The 16,370-nt window shown below is 40.6% G+C and overlaps 1 protein-coding gene across 2 annotated transcripts in view; it reads left to right on the top strand.

The window, feature by feature from the left end:
• LOC101845489 (DNA damage-binding protein 1) overlaps window positions 1–10,022 on the top strand; it is a 34,533-nt gene extending 24,511 nt beyond the window's left edge. Inside the window, exons 20-27 of one of the 2 annotated variants that reach the window (XM_005106251.3) lie at window positions 159–323; window positions 1,353–1,447; window positions 1,959–2,239; window positions 3,025–3,110; window positions 4,870–4,953; window positions 5,932–6,034; window positions 7,329–7,452; window positions 8,885–10,022. In XM_005106251.3, coding sequence (XP_005106308.1) covers window positions 159–323; window positions 1,353–1,447; window positions 1,959–2,239; window positions 3,025–3,110; window positions 4,870–4,953; window positions 5,932–6,034; window positions 7,329–7,452; window positions 8,885–8,965 — 1,019 coding nt within the window. In that variant the 3' untranslated portion in view covers window positions 8,966–10,022. Of the gene's footprint in view, window positions 1–158; window positions 324–1,352; window positions 1,448–1,773; window positions 1,867–1,958; window positions 2,240–3,024; window positions 3,111–4,869; window positions 4,954–5,931; window positions 6,035–7,328; window positions 7,453–8,884 lie in introns of those variants that run through there. The other variant, XM_013086928.2, reaches the window with a different exon arrangement.
• Window positions 10,023–16,370: the final 6,348 nt, after the last annotated feature.

Below are 16,370 nucleotides of genomic sequence, written 5' to 3'. Positions count from 1 at the left end.
CCCTTCAGAATTGAGGATATGAAACGGTTCACAGACAATTTTTTCATAAGAATAACAAAAGCTTTAAAAAAAAAAAAAGACCGACCAAGGCAACTGTGTTATTACTCATGGCTGAGATGATTGACCTCTTAAGTTTTGTCTTTTCTCCCTTCGTCCAGTTCTGCACGCTCACACACTCCTGCCTGGCGAGTGCACCACCAGCCTGATCTCTGCCACGTTGGGTGAGGACCCGACCCCCTACTACATCGTGGGCACCGCCATCGTCAGCCCGGAGGAGGCGGAGCCAAAGTCTGGTCGCATCATTGTGTTCCACTACAATGAAGGTGAGTGAATGTGTGCGTGTGTGTGTGTTCCATTACAATGAAGGTGAGTGGTTGTAGTGAGAGGTTTGGGGAGGGAGGGAGTGTGTGTGTGTGGGATTACAATGAAGGTGAGTGATTGTAGTGAGGAGTTTGGAGAGAGAGAGAGTGTGTGTGTGTGTGTGTGTGTTCCATAACAATGAAGGTGAGTGATTGTAGTGAGAGGTTTGGAGAGGCGGTTTGTGTGTGTGTGTGTTCCACTACAATGAAGGTGAGTGGTTGTAGTGAGGAGTTTGGAGAGAGAGGGAGAGGGTGTTTATGTGTGTGAGTGTGTGTGTGTGTTCCATTACAGTGAAGGTGATTAAATGTAATGAGAGGTTTGGAGAGGGTGTGTGTGTGTGTGTGTGTCATTACAATGAAGGTGAGTGAATGTGTGTGTGTGTGTGTGTGTGTCTTTACAAGAAAGATGAGTGAATGTATTGAAGAATTTGAAGAGGGAGTATGTGTGTTTAATTACAATGCAGGTTAATGAATGTACAGAAGAGTTTGAAGAGGGAGTTTGTGTGTATTCTGTTACGATGAAGGTGAATGGATGTACAAAGAAGTTTGTGTGTTCTGATGCAGTGAAGATGAATGAGTATACAGAGTAGTTTAATGAGAGTGTTTGTGTGTGCTTCGTTCATTAGCATAGTTTGCATCATGCTGGGTAGAAGTAAAGTTATAATATACACACTGCCCCCTCCCCAACCCAAAGCTTTGTAATCAGTTATATGAATGGAGAGGTTTTGTTGGAATATGGGGGTTGCGTAATTCTCTTGAACTTCCCTGTTTATGATTCATTGTAAGTGTATGCTTGGACGGCACCAATAAGATAATTTCCCAATGCAAGAATTGAACTCATATCCATTGCTCACGACATCAATGAGTCTTACTACAACACCAAAGATACCGGTGCCCTGCTTGTGTCTGGGAGGGCCTTATACTAAAATACAGTCAAACCGCTTGAGACTAACTTGACTGTGAGACGTTTTATCCTTTTGTTTGTCATTGCAGGAAAACTGACAATGGTTGCGGAGAAGGAAATCAAAGGCGCTGCCTACAGCATGGTGCCCTTCAACGGCAAACTCCTGGCCAGCGTGAACAGCACTGTAAGTTTTTCTCTGCTAACAAAGTTCTTGGAACATTTTGAATGTTTTTCGGGCGGGTAACTTCCTGGGCTCTTGCAGAGGTGCGAGAAGAAGAAGAAGAAGACGAATTAGTTTGAAACTGAATGTGAGTTGCTCAATACAGTTGAAATTGTCTAGGACGGCCATGTATTGCGAGAGGAAAAAAGTTGTTGTCGTACACAGTGTTATTATAATGTAAAAAAACCAAACTCAAACGGGGGATAGGAAGTGGCCATTTGTGTTGCCACTTACTGGAACTAAAACGAACTCACGACGTGTTTCTCTCCTTTCCCGTGGACTCATTTCAGGTGCGTCTGTTTGAATGGACCTTTGAGTGCAGCCACTTACTAGAACTAAAACGTACTCAAGTGTTTCCTTTCCCCTGACTCTCCTCAGGTGCGTCTAGAGTGCAGCTACTTACAAAAAGTAAAACAAACTTATGTGTTTTTTTCCTCCTTCTCCTCCCCCCCCCCCCCCCCCCGACTCCCGACAGGTGCGTCTATTTGAGTGGACCAGCGAGAAGGAACTGCGCCTGGAGTGCAGCCACTTCAACAACATCCTGGCCCTGTACCTCAAGTCGAAGGGCGACTTTGTGCTGGTGGCCGACCTCATGAAGTCCATCACGCTGCTGGGGTACAAGCACATGCAGGACGCCTTCGAGGAGATCGCCCGCGACTGCAACGTCAAGTTCATGACGGCCATCGAGATCCTGGACGACGACAACTTTATTGGCGCGGACAACTCGTACAACTTGTTTGTTTGCCAGAAAGACAGGTGAGTTTGTGAGTTTTTGTCATTTTGACTGAACAGTGGGGTGGGGTATGTTGGCCACAGTTTGCTCATTGCATGTGATTATTGTTATACAATTTTTTTTTTTTTGGTGACAGGTTTTGTCTGTGTTAGGTGGAATATAAGCTAAAAATAGCTAGTTTTATGCAGTACACCAGGCATGGGCAAGAGTGTCTAGGTCGCGGGCAGGATTACGCAATTCTGAATTTTTGGGAGTGAAAGCAGGGAAAAAATTAGGTGAAATCTGTGGGAAACACCCAGGCTCTCAAAAGTGAGATTAAATTGACACTATAGCATTTGTCACTCAAGGTCATCTCATGAGGTAAACTATGACATCAGTTGCTTCCAGATAGGCAGAAAACGATTGATTAAAATTTTCAAGACGAACTATTTTATTCTGATTAATTATCAACTCATCACAGGCTACATTTGTTATTAATTATGCCTACTGGGTCTGCTCGTGGGCGAGATAGAAACATGCTTTCCCTCAGGCCTGGCCCGGGTTTGCTCATGTCTGGAGTACACCCTTTGATCTGGAGACACCAAGCTATAACCCATAACTGCCCTCCTCAAATCCCTTAAGTCAAGCATTTCTGGATTTCATTTCCAACGAACTTCGAAGGGAGTACTCAGCTTTTTGGGTGATTTCCTTGTAGATTTTTACGGATATGTCGAAATTTTGTTGTTGTAATCCAGTATGAAGAGATCTGAAGTGAATGCAGTTATTGGCTTTTATTTCACCGTTGGCTTTGCTGTGTGTGTTTCTCCAGTGCTGCCACGACGGACGAGGAGAGGTCTCAGATGCAGGAAGTCGGGCTGTACCATCTCGGGGAATTTGTCAATGTCTTCAGACACGGTGAGACGGTTGTCTCGTGTTTCTTTGTACCGATCCCAAGGACCTTTTTCTGTTGATAGTTGTACTTCACTCGCGCACATATTTATTCTGGTATAGATCATGTGAGTGCCTCTTGTAAAAAAAAAAAAATCCCCCCAACCCCCTCCCACCAAAAAAAAAAAAAAAAAAAAATCCCCCCCACCCCCTTAAAAAATCCACAACAATCAGGCAAACAAACAGTGGCAACCCCCCCACCAAAAAAAAAAAAAAAAAAAAAAAGTCGGAAGTTCGGGTACAGTCTTTATAATTAAAAGGGCTCCATTTTGCAAGAGATGTACAAAAAATGTTTTAACTTTCGGACTATTTCTGTGAATAGACTTGTGTTACTAGCCACATACATAACTGTCTGTGTAATTTCACTATCACTATTCATTATTGTCAGAGTTGTCTGTTATTTCTGCTGATTAGTTTACAGTTTTTTTATCACTCAGTGTTTCTATCTTGTTTAAGGCAAACTGTTGCAGTCTTGATTTTGAACTTAACTCAAAATATAAATGGTTTACCACTTTGCCGCCTCATCTCGCCGATTGGCGATGTTTACCACCCAGGTTCGTTGGATTTTTACCCAAAATATGATGGCAAAGTGTTAAAAAAAAAGTGTTCAGAGAAGTGATTTATGTAAATAATGAGCATGCTGCGGTTTTGAAGATTTGAAGAGTCTAAAAAACTTATCATTTCTTGTATTTCAATTTCAGTCCTTTTTATTGCACTTTGTTAAAGCTGATTTAATGTAATTTTCATACTATCAATATAAATTAAGTAATATATGTTGAGCACTATCCACTGTATGTCACTATCTGTTCTACTGACTGTGAGCATGTATTATTGTCTCTCTCTGAGACACATTAGTGTTATTATACCTGGTGGTAAGTACCAGTTTGATTCAGTTGGGGCCGGCAGATTTTTCCTCCATGGAGGGGCAAAAGCTATCATTTTGGCACAAAACGATGGAAATCAACTAAACTCGGCTGTACCCTTCAAAATCAAACAATTTGTTTTTCAAGGTCGGAAGTCGATATGGTCATTCTGTGCCTTTTGCCTCCCAGTGAAGGAAAATCTGGCTAGTCTCAAAGGAATCAAATGGGCAGTGTCCTTACTTTTTACTTGGGCGTCGAGGGGAGAAAGCTTCCTGTCTCTAGCAAGTTTGATGGCCTGGCTGGGTGGGATATTGTATGTTCTCAGGGTATCCTTCACACCCTGGATCCAGGTCTTTCTTGGTCTTCCTCTTGCCTTGTACCCTGACACATTCCTGTAGTAGGCTTTACTGGCAAGCTAGTGAGATACTATACGTGTGAGATGTCCAAACCACCTGATTGTTTGCCTTCGAATGTAGTGGAGGACAGATGTTGTTCCCACCATTTCTCTGATCTTGTTGTTTCTGACCATGTCTGTGGGTGGTTGGCGGGTGCTCTGGTGTGGTTTGCTCCTTCTTTCCTATCAAACATTATTCGTCTTGATCTACCCTCCTTTTTTTTCGTGTTTGTTACTCTCTTGTAACACCTCTAATCTTCTACACTTATATGACCTTATTGTGTTGCAAGTGCCGTAAAACTTTTACTAAAACTAACTGACCATGTCCCGTCTGGGCAGTGTGCACTGAGTTTAAAATCTGTTCTGTGTCACTGACAAGAAACGAATTTTAGACATGTGAGGATAGCGTGTGACCGGCACTATGTGATTGCTCTGGTTGATGAAGTGTACCCATTTCGTTCTCATCTAGGTTCCCTGGTGATGCACCACGCCGGCGAAAACACCATCCCCGTGCAGGGTTCAGTGTTGTTTGGTACCACGAATGGAGCTGTGGGTAAGAATTGAGCTTCTTTCTGTATACAGGGCTGCCAACCATTCCGATTTTTTTCCATAATCGTAGCGATTTTTAAGCGTCAAGGCAATTTATTACAATTTTTACCGTCAGCAGATTTTTTGGCTATAAAAAATATTTTTGGCTCTTTTTTTTAATTTTACAAGTCTTAGTGCAGACTTGTAAAGCAAAACTTTGGCCTTCACATTTATTTAATTTTCGATAAGCCCTCTTTTTCCGTAATTAAGACATTTTTGTTCGTTGTAATTTAGTAATTTGAAAGTGAGAGCCCTATTACTAATTTTTATGGGAAATTACTAATTTTCTTCCTGGTCATTACTAAAAACCATGGAGATGGGTTGGCAGCCCTGCTGTAAGTATGAGGCATTCTGATAAAGTGAGTTAATTCTCGCTGTCAGTGGATAGAAAGATCTCTTTAAAATCGAATCGAGGTCAAATTTGTAGAGTTTTTACTGATGGTAGGTACTAATAGAGTTGTTTTAAAGATGGGAAATTTCTTGTTTCATTAAGTGGGTGGTATGAGAGCACCACTGGTAGGTCCTACTTCTTTTCTTTCCCTTTGTTGTTTCTGTCTGTCTGACTTTTCCCCAGCACTAAATCTGTCCCCGTGGTTTTATGCACCCCGCATAATTTAGCAAAATTTGATCATTTTTGGCATAATTTCTAATTATTTTCCTTTATAATTCTTATTTAAAATTAACAGAGTCGCGTAAGTTCACATTTTTGGGCTCAGTTTGCATAATTTCAGAATTTTTCTCGCATAAAACGAAGGGGACAGCTAAATAACTGCTAAGTGCTTTACTTTACTCTAACAATTGTCGCTTTAAAGTCTTGTAGAAAATAGTGTCTTATATCCTTATCATGTGCCCTCCACCCACCCACCCCCATTTTTATTATTCTGTTGGGTTTTCCACCTCCAGATCCTCACCATGTTTTGCTTTCATGTTTGTGTTTCTCCAGGCATGGTTGCCCAGCTGCCTCAAGAGTTCTACAATTTCCTGTTTGAGGTCCAGAACAGACTGAGCAAAGTCATCAAAAGTGTGGGCAAAGTTCAGCACAGCTTGTATCCTTGATGGTGGAAATCACGTTGATTACGTTTTAAAAGTCTGTCTTTTGCAGCTTGTTTGATATTTCTGTCATATTTGGTTGCTTTTGTTGACAAATTGTTGTTCATTTTTGTTAGGGGGTGGGGTATTTTTAGAACAGGGCCTTCTAGGTGGGATTGGGTTAAACTTGAATTGGGAAAAAAGTTCAGTTGCACCTGCTCTCAAACGCCACCTATCCAACACAATCACCCGTAGATGTGCAAGGGACCACTTCCTACTCTCTTCTCCCCCCCCCCCCCCCCCCTTCCGTTTTCTGTATTACAGTTACCCTCTCCAAGATGTCCATCTGTGTAAGATTTACCCCATTTCTCTCCAACAAAGGTCGGCCGTCTTGAACAAGTTCAATTATGATAGAGTGGGATCTAGCTGTCCCTGCGGTTTTACGCCCAAAAAAAAAAAAGAAAAAAAGAAATTATGCGAACTGAGCCGAAAAATGTGAAATTATGCAATTCTGTAAATCTGATCAAAGAATGTAAAAAGGAAAATAATCAGAAATTATGCAAAAAATGATCAAATTTTGTTGAATTATGCAGGGTGCATAAAACCCTGGGGACAGATTTCTAGAGCTGTGTCTCTAGGACGAAGGTCCCACATCTTGTCCAGGTCACACTCCCTGCCCCACAGCCTGCGCCATCTGTGCTCATGGGTGGGCGGCGGGTGCTCTTGTGTGGTTTCTCCTTCTATTTTGTGTTTTTAACTCTCTTGCTACACCTCTAATCTATGGCACTTATGTGATCTTATTGTGTTGCAAGGGCCGTAAAACTTGTACTAAAACTAAACCTTCTGTGCTCCCTGCCTTCTTCGTCAAGTGCCAGCTGTGAAGAAACGGACATCAGCGATCATGGTTGGCTGCTCATTCCTCTACTTGGGTGCTCTCGAATTCCTACATTATCCTGGTGTTTCCCTGTTATCCAGCTCTTTAAGTTCTCTTGTTGAGGGAAGCTGAGAATGTTTTCGAGGGCTCTTGGGTTTGCTGGGGTAATAATAGTTGTGAAGCGCACAGAGCTTGCTGTGGAGCACTGATATATGCGCCTTCTATGCAATTATCATCATTATTATTATTAAAATTTAAAAAAAAACTAAAATTATTATTATTATTAATGTTTTTCAAAAGAGTGTCAATATATTAATTTTTACTGTTGCCCCTTTCTGCCTCATCGTTCACCTGGGATCTACCTAGTTTCCTGCCTCTTGCGTAGACATTTATTAAACTTCAGTTTTAGAGAATGAGTTCCTTGACCTCGGTCCCAGCTGGCGGTCATTCTACACGGAGCAGAAACGTGACGCGTCCACCGGGTTCATTGACGGAGACTTGTTGGAGAGCTTCCTAGACCTGTCCAGAGACAAGATGCAGGAGGTTGTGCAAGGGCTGCAGGTGGGTGGGGGGGCCAGAGGGAGGGAGGATATGTGTGTGTGTTTGTGGACTTTAAAATCTTGCTACACTTTTCCTTTGTCTTTCTGGTAAAAGTAACACAATACCTCATGTCTTTGCACGACTGGACTATCCAAAGGTTTTTGTCCCTCTCTGATAATGTGTGTTTTTCATTCCTTCTCCCACCATGAGATCAGGGGTGTGGCGAAAAAAAATCTTAGGATAGAAGTTTAGGTACAAGAGAAGCTATAGGGTCCAACAGAAGAACGGAGCAGGGTGGCCCAGTATATGATAAATACCAGACTTTACTCATTTGAGCCAATACCCGTGTATATACGGGACGTGCCGGTGGCTTAATCCTGTGTATTTAAGGGATGCTCTATATCTATCGATATCTCTGATGTTTTTCGGTTACAAGCTAAGGGAAGCAGCGAGCCAACAGTTGACCCACTTGTTTTGTTTTGTTTCAAATTTGGTGAAGTCATGTGCGATACATTTTTTTGCTCTAACAGACTAAGTCGGTCTCCCCCGGCATTGCGATAGATGCTTTTATTATAAATTGGGCACCAAAAAAAAAAAAAAAATTAGATGCAGTTTTCTTTTTCTGTGAGAGCATTTCTTTCTTTCTTTTGTTGGATTTTTTTATTACAATAGCTTTCATCGTCTTTTCTTGCCAAAGATTTAATATACCTCAAAAGTGTCGGGCTGCAATGGTTATTGGGTGAAAAATAGCTCAGGCTCAAGTGAGTTTAAGTGTAGTGCGATGCAGAAGAATAAGAAGTCTACATGGCAGTCGACCATGTTTATGTATGATTATGAGGAGTAAGTCAGACCAGTTCCTTTAGCTGAAGAGTCCAGCAACCTTCTTCCGCACCCACTCTTTGCAACTCCTAATCTTCGGCATTTATATGACCTTATTGTGTTGCAAGTACCGTAAAAAAAACTCTTGCTAAGACTAAAGTCAAACCTGCTCTAGTCTAATGGTCAACTGTGTAAGACAACGGCCTGTACAACCATTTCCCATTTCCCTCCCTGTGTGTTTAAATTTTATAATGTCATTGTCCAAGACTCCACCTGTTCAAGATAATCACTTTTCTCCTCGTTAATAGGTTGTTTGTTTGTTTGTTTTTTTGACGGATTTGATTGTTATTCTTAGAAATACAGCTACATGAGGGCGAAAAATCTCTGAGATCCCGTGTGCAAGTTGCGCACGTTAAAGATCCCTTGATGGTCTAAAATTGACTTTGGCAACCGCCTGGGCAAAATTCAAAATTTCCTACCAACTGAAAATGTTTAATGTGTCCCGCGCGCTCATATGACTTTATGCAGTTGCGAGCGCCGTAAAACACTTACCAAAAAGAAAACAACAAAAAAACGGCTACCTGCCTGGACAATGTTGCCAGCCTCTGACGTGTATACCTCACTTTGTCCCCAGATGGATGACGGTGACATGAAGCGGGATGCCACGGTGGACGACCTGGTCAAGACAATCGAGGAGCTGACCCGCATTCACTAGACTTGATTTACGACTGATGGTTTACAGTACGTGTGGGCTATAATATCAGGACAACCCGCATTCAGTAGACTGGATTTACATATTATGGTTTACAGTACGTGTTTACTATAATATTAGGATGGCTTTCGCTGACCCGCATTCACTAGACTGGATTTACGACTGATGGTTTACAGAACGTGTGGACTTTAAGATCATTATCAGGAATGCTTTAGCTAATCCACTTTCACTAGACTGGTTTTACGGATGGTTTACAGTACGTGTGGAGTATGATGATATCAGAATGGCTGTAGTTGACTCGCGTTCGTCAGTCTGGTCTCGTCCGTTGATGGTGTTGTGCTCTCTAACTCTGTGACTGGAAGAAATAGATCGAGTTTTTAAAAATCTAAAACCATTGTTGGGATTGATCTGTGGCTCCTCACTGAAAGTCGAGAGTCAGCATGGAATATAAATACAATACAAAGGACACGGGTTATCCAAAAACAGCGGTAAAACGAAAGAAAATAAAATTTGCAATTTTTTTCTCTTGTCCTCTTCTATTTGAGCAACCTCTCCGCACCCCCCCAAAAAAAACTTGGTTTAACTTTAAAAAATCTGGCGTCTCACAGATTTCGGTTTAAGGGTACTCTGCTGTATTATAGGAGTACTATGGGCTAACTGGCTAACTTTCATATCTTCTTTCATGGAATAAAGTTTGTTTTTGTTTGGGGGGGGGGGGGGGGGGGTTCATTCTTTTTTTGTGAGAAGCCAGTTACGTGGTAAGATCATCCCATCATTACGGTGTTTTACCGCACATGTGTGTTGCGATGGCACGGCCGCAGTACTCCCTGCTCTTAGAATTACAGCAAGACACTGAAGCCTGTTGCTGGGAGTGAAAACATTTCTTATATTTGCTATGTCAATGATGTTTTTGAAGTTGTGCTGGGTGTGAAAGTGATTTATTTGTATGTCTTTTTTTTAATGTTTGCATGGTCATTGAAAACAACCCCCAAGTTGAATTCTGATGACATTTGACTGTAGTTTTTGGCTCTTTGAATACAAGTGTAATAATATTCTGAAATGGCCTTGTGTCTTGTTCATTTAAAAGGATATAAGGATTTGCTGGGAGTATTGTTTGTTTTGGATCTGTGTTTGGGGATGTGGGCTGGGTTTGTTTTTTGTTCTTTCCTGTCAGTTTTTTTTTTTTTTTTTTAAATTTGAGTTAGCTGTGCAAGTATTTTGACTGGAGTTACACACCAAAAATACTTCTTGTTTCATTATCAAGTTGCTACTCTCTGAGGGGTTTTGCTGAAGTTCTTGTTCCTTTTGCCAGGAATCTCTTCTTATATATTTTTTGTGTCCTTGGTGTAATGTGGCTTTTTTTTTTTCCTTACGTAAATTACTGTCTGTACCACACTGGTATGGTGTGCTCCTGCTGTGTTTGGGCATTTCTAATGTGCTGGTGTGTTTGACACAAAGTGGGCTGTCTCACTACACCATGTTACAGCTGTATTTGTGTTGGACTGCCTACCAACAGCCACTCTCTTTTGACTTCTTTCTGTACTGGAGTATGAGTATGTCGTTGTTTTTGTTTTCAAATCCCTTTAGCTGCAAGCATTTTGCTCTTGGCAGCGCAGTGCCTCCCTCAAGAAACCACATGTCCTTGTCATCTTGTCAACGCTAGAGTAGAGCAGGCTTTGTAAGTCTGTAGATGTGTATAGGAGCCTGCGTCGAAGAACTGCCAGGTTTGGGCAGTGAAGGAGAAGATGTTCAACTGTCTCCTCATGGTAGTCACAGTGTCTGCAATGGGGTTCCTACATGGGGTTCATTCTGTTTATGTGCTTGTTGATGTGTAGGTGTCCTGTGCAGGCTATGAAGATTAAATACATGAGTTTGTAATGTTGCACTCTCTCCCCAGTGTCTGTGGTGAAGCGGTTAGACCTCGCCTTTGCGTGGTGTTGATAGAGGCATAAAACTTCTGTAATTAAATTTTTTTGCATACTTGCTCCCATGACAGTGGCAAGAGTCTCACTTTTCCCCTCTTTCTGTACTTATGCACTTGTGCCACATACAACAAGTCATCTCTTTCAGTCTCAGACTTCCTAGGTGACTTCGGGGGGAAAAAAATTGATGCTATTAAGAAGAAGCTACACTTCACTTAGTTGTCATAAGTAATTTTGGCTTTCCTAAATCAGCTAAATATTGAAATTTCCTTTTGATTAATCTTTTTCAAGTGAGGAGGTGTGAGGGATTGGATCCCTGAGCCTGAATCCTAACCATAGACACTGCTCTAGATCCTACTGATGGGTTAAATATAGTAGTCTCCCCCTAGGTGGTTGGCGGGTGCTCTGTTGTGGTTTGCTCCTTCTGTCCAATCAAACATCTGTCATCCTTATCTCCCCTCCTTTTTTGTGTATGCTACTCTTTTGTAACATAATCAATTCTTTGGCACTTATATGACCTTTTTGTGTTGCAAGTGCCGTAAAACTCTTACTAAAGCTATAGTCTCCCCATGCCTGCAGAAACAGCTTGCATGGACACCCACATTTAGTAAATATACAGTCGACTCCTCTTGTGTTGATCTTCCGTTAAATTTGTCTTTTTCTCGGGTCCCAGCTCGTCTTCTTTACAGATCCCAACGGTTACGTTGAACTTCGGATGAATTGATTGGGTGGTTGGTGGGTGCTCTGGTGTGGTTTGCTTCTTCTTTCCCATCAAACATCCTTATCTCCCCCTTCTTCTTTTTTATGTTTGTTACTCTCTTGTAACGCCTCTAATCTTCTGGCAGTCATATGACCTTATGCAGTTGCGAGCGCCGTAAAACCTCTACTAAAACTAAAAAAGGATGAGTTGATCTTTTTTTCACTGGCCTGACGACATCAGCTCATCCGTAGTCGACTCTCGAGTCTAGATTGTTTTCTCGCTGCTCAACACTTTCTGTTGGCAACGTGTTACAAATAGGACAGCTTTTCCGGGGTTTGTTTTTGTCAAAATTCTGTTTGGTCCTAGCGCATGTGTTCAAAAAACTGCATAAATATTGACAGATATTTTGATCTGTTTTTCATCTGCAACTTAGTTTCTGTATTCTGTCGTTCTTATCGATTTCTGGCAAATGTGACTGACTGCCTTCGTGTTGACTCTTGTTCGTTCATTATTGTACTAATGGATGAGAATGTTTGACATCAGAGGGTGTTTGGTTTTTTTTCAAAGTGTTATCAGGCAAGAGTTGAACTGTCCACATAAATGTTCGAAATGTGTTTTCTTGCAAAATTGAAACTGTGCATTCAGCCAACCAACAATAATGTGGTTGTTGTAGTCATAGCTTGTAATTTTTGTCTGTCCCGTTAATTCGTTCCCTGCCTTCCATTTAATTTCTTGTAAACTAATATAATGTGGCTTGAAAAATGACGAGTTTAGACAGATAAAGATAATTTTGTCCATGTGTTGGCGTTTATGATCATAAAGCAACAATCGTCAAACAACGGTACTATGCCGACCAGTTTCCTCCACTGTAGATAATATACCAATATATTATTGTTGTTTGCAGAATGGATTTTTACTGTAAATAAATGTTCCAATTTGTTAAAATGGTGTTTGTTAAATAATTTTATTACTTTTCAGTTCCTGTTGTTGAGGGTATCTTGTGGGTGGTTGGCAGATGTTCTGGTGTAGTTTGCTCCTTCTTTCTTATCAAACATCTATCGTCTTTATCTCTCCTCCTTCTCTTTTGTGTATGTTACTCTCTTGCAGCACATCTATTCTTTGGCACACATATATGACCTTATTGTTTTGCAAGTTCCGTAAAACTTTTACTAAAACTAAAACTGAGGGTGTCTTATGGGTGGTTGGCAGATGTTCTGGTGTGGTTGCCCTGTCTTTCCTGTCAAACATCTGTCGTCCTCATTCTCCTCCTTTTTATTGTATCTGTTACTCTTTGGCAACACCTAATCTTCAGCTCTTATATGATGACCTTTTTGTGTTGCAAGTGCAGGGTCATAATTCTCACTCCTAAATGATCTAACCTATGTCCATATATGGACATAGAATTATCCACATTTGTGGTATGACGCAGTGGGATCAGGCGCTCGTCAACTTTTGGGTATTTGAAGCTATTGGTATCATCTAAAAGCTGTTTTATTTGCCTTGCTTCTAATGAAATAAATATCCATCGACCTTGAGTAGAAGTCAAAATATTTTCGATTGAAAGAAATGAGGTTGCCTGGTTTCAGTGGTGAAATTAGCTAGAAAATCGGCGCCAAAGTTTGGTAAAGAGTCCTTCAAAACTAAAAAATGACATACATGTATTTTGTACCTTTAATCAATGTTTTTCAGTTATATTCACATGGAACTGTATTTTTATATACGTAATATGGACATTGAAGGGGTTGAGCCAAAAAACAAAAATTCGATAAAATCTTCCTAGCTGGCGAACAAATGTCTTTTTCTCCAATTTCGTTATTTTGACAAGCGCCTGATTCCACCACGTCATGACACATTTAATAATTTTAACTTAAGCAAGTAGTGAAAAATTTATTTAAAATAATTATAAAAAACGGTGGCTGTCTAGAGCCTTCCTGAACAAGGGCGAAAAATCTCGGAGGTCCTGTGTGCCAGTTTTAAAGATCCCTTGGTGGTCTAAAATCGCTAAAAGTAGGCTTCGGCTGCCACCCATGCAAAATTCAAAATGTCCTACCAACTGAAAAATGTTTAATGTGTCCCGCGCGCTTATATGACCTTATGCAGTTGCGAGCGCCGTAAAACACTTAACAAAGAAATGCTAAATTCTACAGAAGGATCAAAATCGCTTGAACTTGAACTCTGTTAAGGGGCCACTCACTTAATTGATAGATTTACTTTCTGACATGTGTACAGCTCAAACTTACAGTAGAAAGTCCAAGATGGTCATACTATACATTCTAGAGGAGAAAAGTTGTTGTTTTACACAGGTGGGCTTCATTATAATAGAGAAAATAGAAACGAAGATATATATTATCATTATATATCCGACTCGCAGTTTCTGTTAAAGCGTTTGCTTACTTTTGAACCTCTTTTTTGGCAAGGGACAATTTATAGTGAAAGCAGTAAACAGAACTCGTTTTTCGAGCGAAGAAAGTCGTTTGGTAGAGCATACAGTTACTTTGGCAGGGGAACCTGTTGTGAGAGAAAAATACTTTAAAAAAAAAACCCAGTGGAAGTGGAAAGGGGTCATTTGTACAGATGATTGTCTTGGACAGGTGGCCGTTCAAGCAGGTTTGACTACCTAATTTTTATATTGATTGATCAAATGTAGTTGGATTTTTCTAGTTATGGCATGGTACATGTATTCTTAAAATTGATATATACTGACGTCGAGAGTTACTTTCAACTGTCTGTCTGTCCGAGTATTGAAAAGCACATTGTCGCAGTTATGCCATGGTCATTTATGTTATTTAGTGCAAGGAAAAGGCCCAACAGACAGAGAATCAACAGAGGAAAAGAAAAGAATAGTAACTATGTTAATTTAGCTTTCTGTTCAAGATTGGCAGATTTTCAGTGTCACCGCATCTTGACCTCTCTCACTCAGTTCTTACAACTCTCGCACTGAATAGGTGTACTTGAGCCATTCAAGTTTTTACTCTACTTTGAGTTTGAGCAATAATTTTTGTCTTTCACGTTTAAAATATGAATCATGACATCACTGTCGGTTTTCTGCATCTAGGCCCTTCCACAGGCTCAAAGCAGGATTCATTTTTATAATATAGTTTATATATTATGTATACAATGATGAGGAGAAAATATAAATAAGGAATATATAACAAGTAAGAACAGACTGAAATACATAAGTCACACAAGACTCCAGTGCCACACGGAAATTTTCTTGACTGGATACATGTATAATGTTGGCTATGTACTTGTGTGTGTGTGTGTGTACGTGCGTGTGTGTGTGTTATATTTGTAAGGCACCGTAGAAAAATCAGGCGCTCGTCAAAACAATGAAATTGAAGGAACGCATTTTTCCGCCAGTTTTAATTTTATTGAATTTTTCTTTTTTGGCTAAAACACCTTTTTTGTCCATATAAAAACCCATTTCAATCTGAATTTTACAGGAAAACATAGATTAAAGGTGCAAAATGTGTAAATTTCTAGTTTTCAAGGACTCTTAAGGTATTGAAATTGCCAAACTTTGGAGGCTATTTTCTTGCTTATTTTACCTCTGAAACCAGGTGACCCCCACCTCCTTCAATTGCAAATATCTCAACTTCTATTCAAGATATTTGGGGGTTTTTTTTCACCGAAAACAAGGCAAATAAATAGCTTTCAAATGATACTAATAACTCCACCTGTCCAAAAATTGACGAGCGCCTGATTCCTCCATGTGACACATTTAAATAGAGTAGAGCTTGTGCTGTCATTGTTATGTAACATGCCCCTAGAAAATGGATGGCACCCCTGGAATATTGAGAAGCGTACCCCATCCTTCAGGCAGCGTGAATTTACCATGAACTTTCCAGGCTCTCCGTTCTCTAACAACAGAATTTTCAGGCTAAACGTTCTCTTGTCACTTTCACCCATGTTCAGTTAGCAGGAAGAGCTGTTGTCCTGTTCTGAACAATTTCGTGACAAGATCAGCCCCGTTTTTTCAGCCGACTCAAAGTATACTTCATCTGAACAACAACAAGCCCCCATCCAATCCCACCCCACCAATAACTCAAAAAAGCAACACACACAAAATAAATCGTATCGCATAATTTATTTCGCGCCATATGGCACATGCATTGCAAATTCACATAGTAGGCAATATGTATGTCAATGATAATTCTCCTCTTATCTCGTAGTCATATGTGCATTTACTAATTTAGTAGACAAAGAATGAAAGCACGCCAGTTCACAGCGCAGAGATGTACATCGTCTCAGTGAGACTGCCAGACCCAGGGTACACAGACATGTCTGGACTTTGTCGGACCGCGCCACACTGATTCTGATACTGATTCACAAACACACTAAGTAACAGTTTTACAGTCACACTTAGGTAAAAGTTTTTTTAGTCGAGGTTTTACAGCGCTCGCAACTGCATACGGTCATATGAGCGCCAAGGGGTGGATGTCAACAGAGAAGTCCATACTTACTGGGAATCAGACTTACTCTGCTTACCTCGCTAGCTTCAACAGCACAAACACTTAGGTAAAAGTTTTACAATACTGGCTACACAAATAGGTCATATAACAGCCGAAGCTTAGAGGTGTTGCTAGAAAGTAACATACAAAGAAAAGGAGGAGGGATAAGAATGATGATATACATGTAGGTGTTTGACGGGAAAGAAAGAGCGGACTACATCTGGGCACCCGCCAATCACCCACACATTAACACACGTTCATTCAAGTAAAATGTGAGTCAACACAAAGTGCACGACAATGAAACTCCTCAGTCATAAACTGGCCCCATGGTTTTA

The sequence above is a fragment of the Aplysia californica genome, unplaced genomic scaffold, assembly GCF_000002075.1.
Source record: "Aplysia californica isolate F4 #8 unplaced genomic scaffold, AplCal3.0 scaffold00522, whole genome shotgun sequence".
NCBI classification, from domain to species: Eukaryota; Metazoa; Mollusca; class Gastropoda; order Aplysiida; family Aplysiidae; genus Aplysia; species Aplysia californica.
This window is presented reverse-complemented; position numbering and strand designations above follow the sequence as displayed.